The sequence below is a fragment of the Gambusia affinis genome, linkage group LG02 (assembly GCF_019740435.1).
Source record: "Gambusia affinis linkage group LG02, SWU_Gaff_1.0, whole genome shotgun sequence".
NCBI classification, from domain to species: Eukaryota; Metazoa; Chordata; class Actinopteri; order Cyprinodontiformes; family Poeciliidae; genus Gambusia; species Gambusia affinis.
In genome coordinates this window covers 26693152-26706012 of record NC_057869.1, presented here as the reverse complement: position 1 = coordinate 26706012, position 12861 = coordinate 26693152, and the positions used below count along the sequence as shown (strand labels likewise).

General features: G+C 39.3%; 1 protein-coding gene across 4 annotated transcripts in view; it reads left to right on the top strand.

Annotated features, from left to right (window-relative positions):
• The window catches only part of trpm7 (transient receptor potential cation channel, subfamily M, member 7), a 42088-nt gene that overhangs the window by 12956 nt on the left and 16271 nt on the right, over positions 1–12861 (top strand). For 3 of the 4 annotated variants that reach the window (XR_006368679.1, XM_044096881.1, XM_044096891.1), the window contains exons 6-19: positions 1100–1224; positions 1318–1489; positions 2571–2745; positions 4483–4606; positions 5890–5962; positions 7660–7760; positions 8141–8275; positions 8368–8421; positions 8505–8645; positions 9736–9870; positions 9993–10270; positions 10345–10573; positions 11625–11780; positions 11920–12063. Coding sequence is in view for 3 of the 4 variants with exons in the window: in XM_044096881.1 (XP_043952816.1) it covers positions 1100–1224; positions 1318–1489; positions 2571–2745; positions 4483–4606; positions 5890–5962; positions 7660–7760; positions 8141–8275; positions 8368–8421; positions 8505–8645; positions 9736–9870; positions 9993–10270; positions 10345–10573; positions 11625–11780; positions 11920–12063 (2042 nt within the window). In the remaining variant the exon portion in view is untranslated. Of the gene's footprint in view, positions 1–1099; positions 1225–1317; positions 1490–2570; positions 2746–4482; positions 4607–5889; positions 5963–7659; positions 7761–8140; positions 8276–8367; positions 8422–8504; positions 8646–9735; positions 9871–9992; positions 10271–10344; positions 10574–11624; positions 11781–11919; positions 12064–12861 lie in introns of those variants that run through there. The other variant, XM_044096905.1, reaches the window with a different exon arrangement.

The window sequence follows — 12861 nt, the reverse complement described above, 5'->3', positions numbered from 1 at the left end:
ATCGATCAATCGGATACAAAATTGGACACAGTCTGCAGATTTTTTTATTTAACCACTTTTATGTAATGTTAGAAATACATTGAAACATTTTATTGCCTGAAATGCAATGACGTGGTTTGATCATTTGTAGATTTAGTAACTTTAGCATTAACAGATTTAATAATTGGATAGCAAAAAAAAAATAAAAAATTATTAAAAAATTCTTGCAGAGTTTTAGGTATTGCTAAAACTCTGCAAAGTGGTGAGTTTTTGATGGAACAGATTCACAAAGTTTTCATATATATATATATATATATATATATATCTTAAATGCAAATATATACAGTTTATGCTTCCTGCTCTGAATGTGTTCTTTCAGCAATTGGTCTTTTTTGAGTCTGACGATTAGTCAATTACTGAATAAGTTGAATCGATTAATCACTATTAATTCAATTAATTGCTACATCCCTGATTCCAACATGGCCTCTGCTGCTGCTGTGGTGGTTGCACAAAGGCTGCTGTGCTTCACTTGGAGCCAAAGCTAACTTTTTACTTCTATGTAGCCGAATGAAACCAGATGAGAAAATACAAGATCAGGTTCTTGCATTTAAATCAGTTTATGCGAGGGCTGTGTCACTCGGCTCTACTAAAAGGGACAGTAGATGTAGATTGTAAACATCCACGTTTCGCCGCCGTGAAGACGATGTGCTGATGCAGCAGAAGTTCTAATAGCGGCCTCAGAGCATGTTATTAGGCTGTGAATCGCGGCTGAGGTCTGTCTGCAGCCGCAGCAAGATGCTAAGATGCTGTGGTCTGATCATAGTGTTTAAGTCATTACTCACGAGGTCAATTACCCACACCAGTGATTACTTTTAATGCCTCAGTGGCACCCTGGCCACCTGGGATGGTTGTCTACTTTGCAAATTATTGCTGAATCGAAGAGGTCCGATAGCAGAGCCCTGTGGTTCATCAGGAAGTCAACCACTCATCATGTAGAGCTAATTCTGGTCATGAAGTTCTCTGATGTGGCTTTTGTTTTTGTTTGGTGGACTTTTATTGAGTTTTAATTTGACTTTTTCTTTGATACTGTTAAATGAAAGTGTTTTTTATATTTCCAAAGGTGTTGCGAAGCATGTGGGGGACGCACTTAAAGAACACTGCTCAAGGTCATCAAAGAAAATTCACACAATTGGAGTTGCACCATGGGGAGTCATTGAAAACAGGAGCGACCTTATTGGCAGAGACGTAAGACACGCCTCTTAATTCAAAGTGATCCGTCTTGATCTCGGGTTATATCAAGAACTGTGCTTATTTCTTCTTTTTTACCCCCAAATGCAGATTATTGTCCCATATCAAACCCTGCTGAATCCCCTCAGCAAACTAAACGTTCTCAACAATCTGCATTCCCATTTCCTCCTGGTGGATGACGGGACGGTGGGCCGATACGGGGCTGAGGTCACACTGAGGCGGGACCTGGAGAAACACGTTAACCTGCAAAGAATACACGCAAGTAAGGAAAGGTTTCCGTTTATTTAATGAAACAGCAAAACGTGAGGAAAAGGTTTAGATTTTTAAATAAAAAAAATAAGTGTAAGGAAAGGATTTTTAAAAAAATTATTTCAAATTAAAACAATTTCTTGAAAAAGTGTTCATAAGTCTGTTAAATTTATTGTCACATCACGACCACAGGCGTTTTGGGATTTTCATTGATAGAATAGAGCAGCACCAGGTTGTTGATAAATATGAATAATGCCCAGTTTTCAGAATTTTGTGCAAACAAAAATCTGAAAACATGGCATGCATTTGGGTTCAACTGGAGATAAAAAGCTAACGCTGATCTGTCTCAAAACCTTGGTCTCAATTCGGTTGAATGAACCTGATGCAGTGTGAATGCAAGTAGCCTAGAGGCCGCTACAAAAGCAGGAAGTGGACTATAGTGGAGGGAATTCTGGGTAAATACAACCAAAACAAATGTGAGTCTAGCAACAGCCCTACAGTACTAATCCTACAACCGCTAAAATCTGACACTACTCCATTTTGTTTACATTTTGTGAAGAAAGAGGTTTCCCTCAGTGGTTCTTGGTAGAGCGCCACCACAGGCAAGGAGGGGAATCAGATATTCAATTCTCTTGGATTGTTTGACACAGTTCAGTTTGTCGGCTAACCGCATCAGCTGAAAATGTAACAAATGTGGCAATTTTTTGTCCCAAATTGAGTCTACCAGACTATCAGGTGTGAAAACACTGACTTTAATTCTTTGTGGTGTTGAAAGTAGACCTGTACCAGAGAGGGCTGCATTTCCCACAAGGACTTTTAATTACTACTCGCTTCAGTGGCAGTTTGCGTCTGCCTGATGTAAACTGTGTGAAAGCAGCGAGATTGGTATCATCACCTCAACCTCTCACATAGTGCCTGCAGAGCACGGCTACTTTAAAAAACAAAAAACAAGGGATGTCAGCAGGTTTTCTGCATCACTTGTAGGCTCTGTGTTTGCAAATGTGGGTTTTAGTAAAAAGCGCAACAAAAATGTGAAGTGTAAATTCACTCTTTTGCCCTTCTTTCGTTTGTTTTTGTGTTTTGTTTTCTTTTAGGAATTGGTCAGTGTGTTCCTGTCGTGGCGCTGATTTTTGAGGGCGGTCCAAACGTGATCCTGACTGTGCTGGAGTACCTCCAGGAGAGCCCTCCTGTCCCTGTGGTGGTGTGTGAGGGGACGGGCCGTGCTGCTGACATATTGGCCTACGTCCACAAGCAGACAGAGGAGGGGGGGTAGGTTAAACACACAGAGGACAAATGAAAAACAAAAAGTAGATTGTTTCAGTGTCGGCTTACCCTGTCAAAGCCCGAATGAAATAATTAATAGTCAAGAAAAAGGCAAAGTCAGAATATAGAAGGAACAATAATGATCAGTTTGCATGTTGAGAGCTGTAGATATTCTTAAAAAGTTCAACAGCTCTTTATTTAAAAGCATGGCATCATGTTTTATATATTTAGTTTTTCTTTAAGAGCAAAATTGTTAGTCTGTTGAGTTTTAGCAATTCACATTCTGAATTTTGTGTTATCAAGTCTGTAGCTGCTGCTTTAGCTTAGACCACAGCAATCCGCCAGCGATGTTTACTCGATTTAATTTTTCTTCCAAGTCGCAGTCTGACTCTCAGAAGTCGCATGTCTGTGTAAAAAAAGATTTGCCCATAACAACGAGCCAGCCCGAGTGGAGAGAAATTCCTTTAATACTTGAATTTAATTTCTACAGTGAATGACACTAAAAGTACCTCTAACATGTTTTTACATCTGTTTGTTGGAAATTATGTGAAATTTGTCCCCTTTTTTTTTTCCATCACAGAGAGAAAAATCTATTTTGTTTTTGTTCTTTTTTTGTGTTTCTTTATTTTAAATCACAAAAAAATATAAATTAAGTGGTTTTTTAAAAATAAATTTCTGAGAGTAGACATTTATCTACAAATATAAGTTGCCTTTTTTTTTTCAAAAAGCATTGTGATATTTTCCACTAGTCTATGCAAGTTTTATTTTGCTGCCCCTCCTCCACCTCTTGCTGCTCACCGACAGGCAGCAAACCGAAAGAAAGTCACTACACTTCTCCAATATGTCACTCTGTTAGGTCAGCCAAAAATATTAATGCCAAACTAAGTCAGGTGACTTGTTGGCACCTACTTGAATAATTAATTAAATAGTTTATTGTTTACTACAGACTGCTTTTGCAAATGGTGGATTTAGGCAACCTTTCATGCTTCCATAAAAGAAAACGTCCCCGTGACCTGGTGCGTTCACTGATCTGAAAAGGGTTGTATTTTTGGGTTTGACTGCCGGATCACAAGTAAGGGCTAGCCTTTAAAAAAAAAAAAAACTTGCTGATTCTGGTCAACAACAGGTTTGTATCTCTAGTTATGCCCAAGAGTCTTGAAACTGAACTGAGGAGTTTTTTGTTTTTCTTTGGTTTATTTCTATAAAATCATGATTTCATTCTTGCCCTTCTTTTAGATCAAAGCCCCAAACATCCAACAGGGATGTAATTTAGTTAACCGTAGCTCATGGAGACTTTATAAACATTCGTTTGGTATGCGGGTTATCTCACTCCTCTTGTTGCAGCCTGTCTAGTTTCTTCGAAATTAAAGTTGTAGTTCTTAGAACTTGGCAAAATATCCTCCTTGCTCCACATTCTTTAATCTTGTGGCAACAGGTTGGTGTTTGACGTATCCTGCTGGAGCCAACAACACACCTGCCTCAGCAAATGTTTTGACTTGAAATCGGACCAATATGGGTGTTAAGGGACTCATAGTGGACAAAACTGAGTGAAAGTCTTTGACTATTTGATCAGTTTACTGCAGCTTGTAAAACACTTCAGATATGCAATCAATCATTACGGTAGTAGAAGATAAGATGAAAACCTACTGTAATCTAGAGTTCATATTACCTGCTGAAGGATTCAAAATCCAAATTGTACCACTTTTTATGGCGTCATGTATGACTCTAATCGTCGCTCCGCAGCGGCCTTCCCGACGGGGTGGAGACGGACATCATCGCAACCATCAAGAAAACGTTCAACTTCAGTCAGAACGAAGCCATCCATCTCTTTCAGAAGCTCATGGAGTGCATGAAGAGCAAAGAACTGGTAAAATGTAGCATCTTTACTTTGTGTGCATGCGTGTGTATGTGCATACATGTATATATACATATACATACTGTAGTTTTATGTACATACACTTATGTACATACAGCTACTTTGAAAAGTGTTAATAGCTGACAGGAAATTTTGGAAATAACCGTCAACAACAAAGAAAACACAGCAGAGGACGAAATAAAACTAGTCTTTTGGTAGGTTCTGTATCAAATGACATCAAATCTTTTCAAATAGATAATTGTCTGCTAAAGATTGTTGTATTATATGAATCTAACTTTATCAATCTTTGCCATCACTGTAACTAGTGTATTAAAAAAAACATTTAAAGTAAATAAACGATGTTTAGCCTGGTGGTCCGCCAGTTTGTTTAGTCTATTTATGTTCATTTTGGCAAATTTACACCATGCAACTGCAGATTTTTGATGAGAAACAGAAACAAGGAGGTGACGAAATTTTATGATAGTAATTGTTTTCACTCCATGTTTTTAAAATGATGAATATAAAATCATATATTTAGTGGTAATAATACAGACTTTTCTTTTTGAAACACAAATTGTTCAGATTGAGACAGAAAAGTAAAGCTGGTTGCTGCTCATGCCTCCCATCCTCCTTGTCTTCAAATGAGCTGAACTAATTTATCCTCCAACTCAAAAGGTCACCACACAGCAAAAATACAAATTCTAACCAAATATCGGTCTGGATTCTAGTGCAAATTTTTATTTATTTTATTTCAAACATGATTGCAGTATAAAATTACATCCATAAACGAGGAATGCAAAGGCACATATGTTTTGTACCACAGTAATCTTAACATTCTCGAAATGTCTTCGTGTTGTCCCAGTTCAAGTATACACACTTATAACAACTTTTCTACTCGATATAGGAGCTTGTTTTAATTCAATAACTACTTAATATTGAAGTCAAAGTGCAGGTTATAAGTGAAATGATCTGCAAGTGGAACGAGACGTTTGAGGAAAATGTTTTGCCCCACTGGCAGAATATTTCATTTATAACAAGCACTGTTTCATCAATATTAAGGAATATTAAGCTTCTATTTCTTACTTATTTCAAGTGTACTAAGACATTTGCACTAGAATCTAGACCAATTCTTGGTTAATTTAGTGTTTCGGCAGTGTAAGTCATAGTAACGCTCACAGCAGCCGAGGACCCCAGTGTTAGCACTACAAACGGATGCCTGGGTGAAATAACGAGAAACATCTGGGCACGGCGTGTGGGAACCTGGTAGTGATCCGATCTTGTTTCTTGGTCAACAGATCACCGTGTTTCACATCAGCTCTGAGGAACACCAAGATATCGACGTAGCTATTCTGAGGGCCTTGCTCCAAGGTTTGTGAAACGGCTGCTTACTAAACCATCATATTCTCCAGCTCGTCTAATAAAAGAGAAATAAATTAGATGAAGTCCTATCTCTTTTTTTTGGGGTGGGGGGCATTTGGAGTTTAATATTGCCTTTTTTCACTGTTTTCATTCTGATATGGATATGCTTTGAGAACACAGTTCCCCCTCTGTGCCCTTGTCTTTGTGCTCTCGATGAGATCAGGTTGCTCACATTCACATGAACTCCCCGTTCCAACTGTTTCTCCTGTCTTTCAGTCTTTGCGTTAGAGATGCAGGGATTCTACTTTACTCAAACGAAGGAGGAGGAGCGAATTCCTCGGAGCACATTTTTGCGGCTCGTTCACCCTCATTCCAGGTCATCCCTGCTAAGACTGGAATATTTGCCTTTAACTACTTAACGGTTCAGAGAAACCAGTTTAGACATTCAAGACTTCTAGTCAAGCGCAAAATGTCTTGCTCTAAGGTGCAGTCGCCTTTGTTCGATAAAAATCTTTTGTTAAAAGGACCTCAAAGTATTCAAAGCTTTTAAAGTCATTAGATAATAAACAAAGGTTTTCTGTTTACCACTACAAGACGCTGCTTATGCAATAGATTGTTCATTAAAATTAGAAAAGGGAGAAGCAACAACACACATACAAGATGCAAAGTTTGGCAAAAAAGGTTACATTTCTATTGAAATTGTAATTCGGCAGTTTAAAAATTTGAATGGAGAAAAAAAATACCAACGTTATTGCCTAAAATACAATAATATAGCTCGATCATTTAACAGTGAACAAAGAACATGTGAAAGGGTTTCTGCTCGACTTAACGTCAATATGTTGTTGACTATTTTTGAGAGCAAAAGTAGCCTTTAAGGAGTTCATTACTTTAATTACTTTTATTATTTTTATTATACAGCATTTGAATGAAAGTGAGGGTTAAAACGCCACTAGTCTTTCTGGATAGATCATATTTTCAGACCATACAAAATGTATTTTTGTCTTATTGACATTCTTTTATCAAATGGCTTTTTTTGAGTTCACGTACTTCAGATAATGATTATTCAATGACTAATTTAGTTGACGATTATTTCAATAAATGATTAATTACGATTAACCCGATCAATCGTTTAACCCTATTTTATTAACTTTATGCTAATGTTAGTGATTGTATGAAGCATTTATTCTGGGAAAACCTAAACTCTTTTCAGGCCGTTTATTGATGGCCCATTGTTGTCTTTAGGTGCTTATGAAGAGCCGTTCAGGTGATGATTCACTGTGAAACGTTAAAGTTTGCTCCTTTCAGGCCCAACGTATCTATAGGTTCAAACTCCAGTGTCCTTAGCTTTGTAAATTAAAAGTAAAAATATCCCGAGCTTCTCCCTGCATACGCCAATTTAAATAAAAAAGGTTTTGCAGTTTTTACAAAAGCAAAAACAACAAATTCCTCTCAGTCGGCTATAAAAATCGACTTCAGTGATTGTGTTGACTTGCCCTAATGATTATTTCAATTGGATGGCTTACAAAGCCGATCATATGAAAGAGATCAGCTCTCTTGGAGTTAGCTCATCTAATCTGTTGCTCTTTGTGTGTAAGTGACTGTATTATTCCTTTCCAGCTGCCTAACTAAAAACACAGTTAATATTTCATTACCTCTTTTCAAGCAAATGCATTTACATGAGCTTCTTAACGACCTGTGTCTTTCAGGCACAAACGCATCTGCCTTCGATCAGCTGGTCCTGACTTTGGCCTGGGATCGCGTAGACATTGCCAAGAATCACGTGTTTGTGTACGGACAGCAGCTTCTGGTATGTCTATGGATTTGTTTACGTGTGTGTGTGGGTGTGTGTGTGAGAGAGTGAGCCACGGCTCCCAGGGACGATTGCTCAGCTAAAAACCTTCGGACTCACCCAGAACGACCTCAGAGTCCCCGCTGGCCGCGGTTTGTAGGGCAAGCTGCCAGAAACTGCTTGTCTTGACTGTAACATGAACCCCGTTACATTTGTCTTCATAAGTGACTCTGCAGGCCTGTGTTTATTTTAAAACTGGAGTCTTGCGTAAATGAGAAGATGGATATTTATTTTTGCTTTTTTTTATATATATTTTTTTGTCCTTTTCTCCCAATATTTTTTGTTTTCTAAACACTGTTTTGCTACCAAAATGCACTTCATAACTTGTTTTTGTTTAGGTGAGCTCTTTGGAGCAAGCCATGCTGGACGCTCTCGTCATGGACAGGGTGGACTTTGTGAAGCTGCTGATAGAAAACGGCGTCAGCATGCACCGCTTTCTCACCATCAGTCGGCTGGAGGAGCTCTACAACACGGTAGCCTTGTGAAACACTCCCTATTTCATCAATAAATAAGAACCCGTAAGTGGTGAGCTTTGTTTAAATCTAATCTTTTTTCCCCCCCCCAGAAACAACCTCCCAACAACCCAACTCTCCTCCACCTGGTTAGAGACGTTAAACAGGTAATGGATCAAGGCTCTTCATGGCGTCGATCGGTCGATGTGAAGCGGGACCTTGCTAACATTTTGTGGTTTCCGTATCGCAGAGTAATCTTCCCCCAAACTATAAAATCAGTTTGATTGACGTGGGCCTGGTCATCGAGTTCCTGATGGGCGGGACTTACAGGTGCAACTACACCAGGAAGCGCTTCCGAATCATTTACAACAATCTCCACGGCAACAATAGGGTGGGTGGAAATAGAAGCTAATTCTGGTTCTGACCTACTAGATGTAACTTTTCAAGAGAAGTATCGTCTTTTATTACAATGTTGTCATTTATTGCAGTAATGCTAACATGAGGAATCCAGTGTAGGGCTGTGTGACTATATCTAACTCATCAGATGGGCTACTTTATTACAGTAGCTAAGTTAGCATTCAGTTGTCTCCTGGAATTTAGTTATCAATAATGCTGCTTTTTATTTATGCTGTCCTGGAATAAATTATGGAGAAGAGACCACAAATTATTCTATCAACCATATCCAACCATATTCATAATTTTTGCCTCTGACTCACTACTAATGCCAAGTTCTAAAAGCAACTATTTAGCTTGATTCACTTTAGTAAGATTAATAAAAATCAGCTAAAGGTTCGGTGCTCTGATGTATATCAGGTTGATAATCTAGTTGGGGTGTGACAAGATCTCGGCTCAATAATAGAACATCATCATATTTATTGATATCTTGTGATCACCAAGATGCTCCAACTCCTCCTAAATCAGTACAAATGGCAACAGAGTTACAGACATCAACAATATATAAGCACTGCAACTTGTTTGACTGAAGGAGGCAGAAAGCATCGCTATAACAACCAATGGCTGGACATCACCATCACAGTATCAATAGCTACTGGGATATGGTACATGATGTACTGGAGGCCAAGCAAAGCTGAAGCATTCCCTTAAGATTTAGAGAGATTTAAGAATGGCATTAATTTGTGGCAAAAATCTGTAAAATTGCAGAGTAAAGGAATTTTGCAGCCTAATTTTGGTCTGAAGTTTTCCTTAAATTATTAAAATCCTTTCTTGTTCTCATGAACTCATTGTTTCGTCTCATCTTGTGGCCTAGTAATCCCTTCATTTTCTTTTGGATTCAAAAAGCACTACTTCGGCCGAAGACCTGAATCACATTTTTTTTCTCTCTTCTGTGTAATAATACTTAGCAGTGAGATCAGGGATTGATTTTTAAGACCTCGTTTTAATAATGCATCTTTTGGAACCTGTCTTTGAGGTTGAGACAAAGTGGCGGAAAGTGACTCTGGTAATATTTGTGTTTTGCACAGAGGTCTGGACGCCACACCGCGGGTCCCGGCTCTCATCTGAGAAAGAATCATGAGTCTTTCAGCATGCAGGCCGACAAGAAGGAGAAGACGAGACACAATCACTTCATCAAGACGGCGCAGCCGTACAAGCCCAAGGTAAACCCCTGCTGTTCAGTAGAGAAGACGAGGCTTCTTCCAAACACGTTCCTGAAAATAAAAAGGTTTTCAGTCTTTCTGCTTCGTTGAGATCGCCGCTAAAGCCTTGCCTCTCTCCTCAGCTGGAGAGTACCGCTGAGCAGAACAAGAAAAGAAGCAAGGAGGAGATTGTGGACATCGACGACCCGGAGACTCGCCGCTTCCCCTACCCTTTCAACGAGCTCTTAGTTTGGGCAGTGCTCATGAAGAGGCAGAAGATGTCTCTCTTCTTCTGGCAGCACGGCGAGGAGAACATGGCCAAGGCGCTGGTGGCTTGTAAACTCTGCCGCTCTATGAGCTACGAGGCAAAGAAGAGCGACGTGGTGGACGACACCTCAGAGGAACTCAAAGAGTACTCCAAGTGAGGTCGCCTAACACTCACGTTTTTCGCCAAACCGTATTCCCTTATTAACAAACGTCCGTGACGCGTTTCAGCGAGTTCGGGACGCTGGCGGTGGACCTGCTGGAGCAGTCGTTCAGGCAGGACGAGACCATGGCCATGAAGCTGCTGACGTACGAGCTGAAGAACTGGAGCAACTCCACGTGTTTGAAGCTGGCCGTCTCCTCCCACCTGCGGCCGTTTGTCGCTCACACCTGCACCCAGATGCTGCTGTCAGACATGTGGATGGGACGGCTGAACATGCGCAAGAACTCCTGGTACAAGGTTCATGCTCCATCTAGATCTTTATTTTTGGTTGCAAGCAGAAGGCTGGGCGGACTTTTAGTGGGAGAATCTGGACCTTGCATTAAGCTCTTATTATTGTTATTGCTCATTAATGTTGTTGTTGAATACTATTTGGTATTATAGTTAATGATGAAAAGCATCATTTATGATGGTTCCTTTTGGAGTAAATTTTTTTATAGTCAAAGTAATGTCTATTTCAAAAACTACTTGAATATTGACGGTCAATCAAATTAGTCAAATTTATGCGCAAAAGCTGATCTGGTTGCCTTTTCATTTTCAGTAAAGAAATGTACAAAGCTCAATAAGTCAGTGCTGAATCAATAAATCGGATTAATCAGTTGTCAAAATAATTGACAACTAATTTAGTAATTGATCAATCGTGAATTGGAGTATACAAACATTTAAAAATAAACACATTTGCTGGAAGAATTCTCCCGCAGAGCAGTCATTACATCAAAAGTGTACAATAATATGTATATTCTGCATTTACAAAGTGGAACTGAATTAATTTATTGTATTTTATAATGCATTTCCAATAGTGTAAGTTGGTTAAATGAAAAATGTGCCGGTAGTTTTATTCGATTTAAATAATTGATTTACTAAAATAATTATTGGTTGCAGCCTAAATTAGGATTTTTATCAGTTTAGTTCAGTAATTGACATAGGAAGCTCAAATCTACATTTATTATGGTAAAGAAAACCTAAAAATTCAGAATTGGAAATTTTTGAAAAATTACTTAAGACCATTAAAAATGCTTTAAAAAAAGAAAACAGAAATGTTCTCAAAGTATATTCACGCACTCAAAACAAGGATGTTGGCATGATATATTATTACACTTTTCTGGAAAACAGCATGTTGGACTCATTAGCTCAACAACAAAATGATGAAATCTGTAATCGTTATAATGGATGAAGTTCCCCTTAAAGATCAAAACACTTATTCAATGACGCTCTTTATCCAGATGCATGTATATACTGTTGACGTTGACAAATCTAGCAGCAGCCACCCACATGAGTGTGTATCCTTCAGGTGATTCTGAGCATCTTGGTGCCTCCTGCCATCCTGCTTCTGGAGTACAAATCTAAGGCGGAGATGGCTCACATCCCTCAGAGTCAGGACGACCACCAGATGACCATGGAGGACAGCGAACACAACTTTCAGAACATGACCGAAGACATCCAGATGGTAGGAGTCACTCCTCGTGATTTGCCTGCTGCGGGTTCCTCAACGGCAAAACCAATCCAGATTTTTGCAGATTTGAATGAAATGCTGTTCTGTCATTTGATTGGTCGTCCCAACGCGGCCTCTCTAACCTTTTGCACAGGACGTCTTCAAGGAAGCCAGAACCCACGAACATCTGGAGGTGAAAAACGACATGGAGAAACAAATCCGCTCCCGAAAGCTGCCTTTAACGAGGAAAATCTACGCCTTCTACCATGCTCCCATTGTCAAGTTTTGGTCCAATACGGTACGAAATGAATGCAAAAACATTTACCGCTTCTTTTTTTTTTTTTTTCTTTTGTGACTTTTTAATCTGTGACACATCCTCCTGCATGTCAAATGTCAGAATTTTGGCACGTTTCACTCACTTGTAGGCTGCAACTGTTTTTTGTCATGTTTCAAAAACAAGAGTTGGCTCATTACATTTAAACACAATCCTCTATAACTAGGATTCCGCACATTCACCTTGTCTTTTCCCACCTGGGACTATTTATGGCCCAGAGCCGTTTCCCTGGAGCCTGGGATCCAACGCGGCCGGTTTTATCTGCAAACACCGGGCCGTTTTTCAGGTTGTTCAAGACCGAGGGGAGTCGATAAGATCGCTGGACGCTGGCCGACATAATACAGCCTCAGCCTACGCTTATCTAAATCAGCTGTACCTGCTTCCGTCCCGATTCCAGCACACCAGTCTGACTCTGCACCATTGACTTATGCGTCACCGGTGGGAGAGTGACTGATTTTTCCGTCACTTCAAGCCTCACACGTCAAGGTTCAGCTGCTTTAAAAACCGTAGACCTGGTCAAAGTTGCAAGAGGAGGCTGATGGATACATTTTTTTTTTCCCACAGTCTGCACTTTGATTGACTTGCATGTTTCTTTTGAAAAGAAAAAGAAATTTTCAAATATAAAAAAAATCTTGAAATTATTCTGAATTAAATCCCCAAAACTGTGACCTACTGAGCCAGAACTTCAAATTATAGCAAAGGAAATTAGCAAAATGAACAATAATTTTTTTTTTTTTAACACGTGGAATTACATTGAAATAA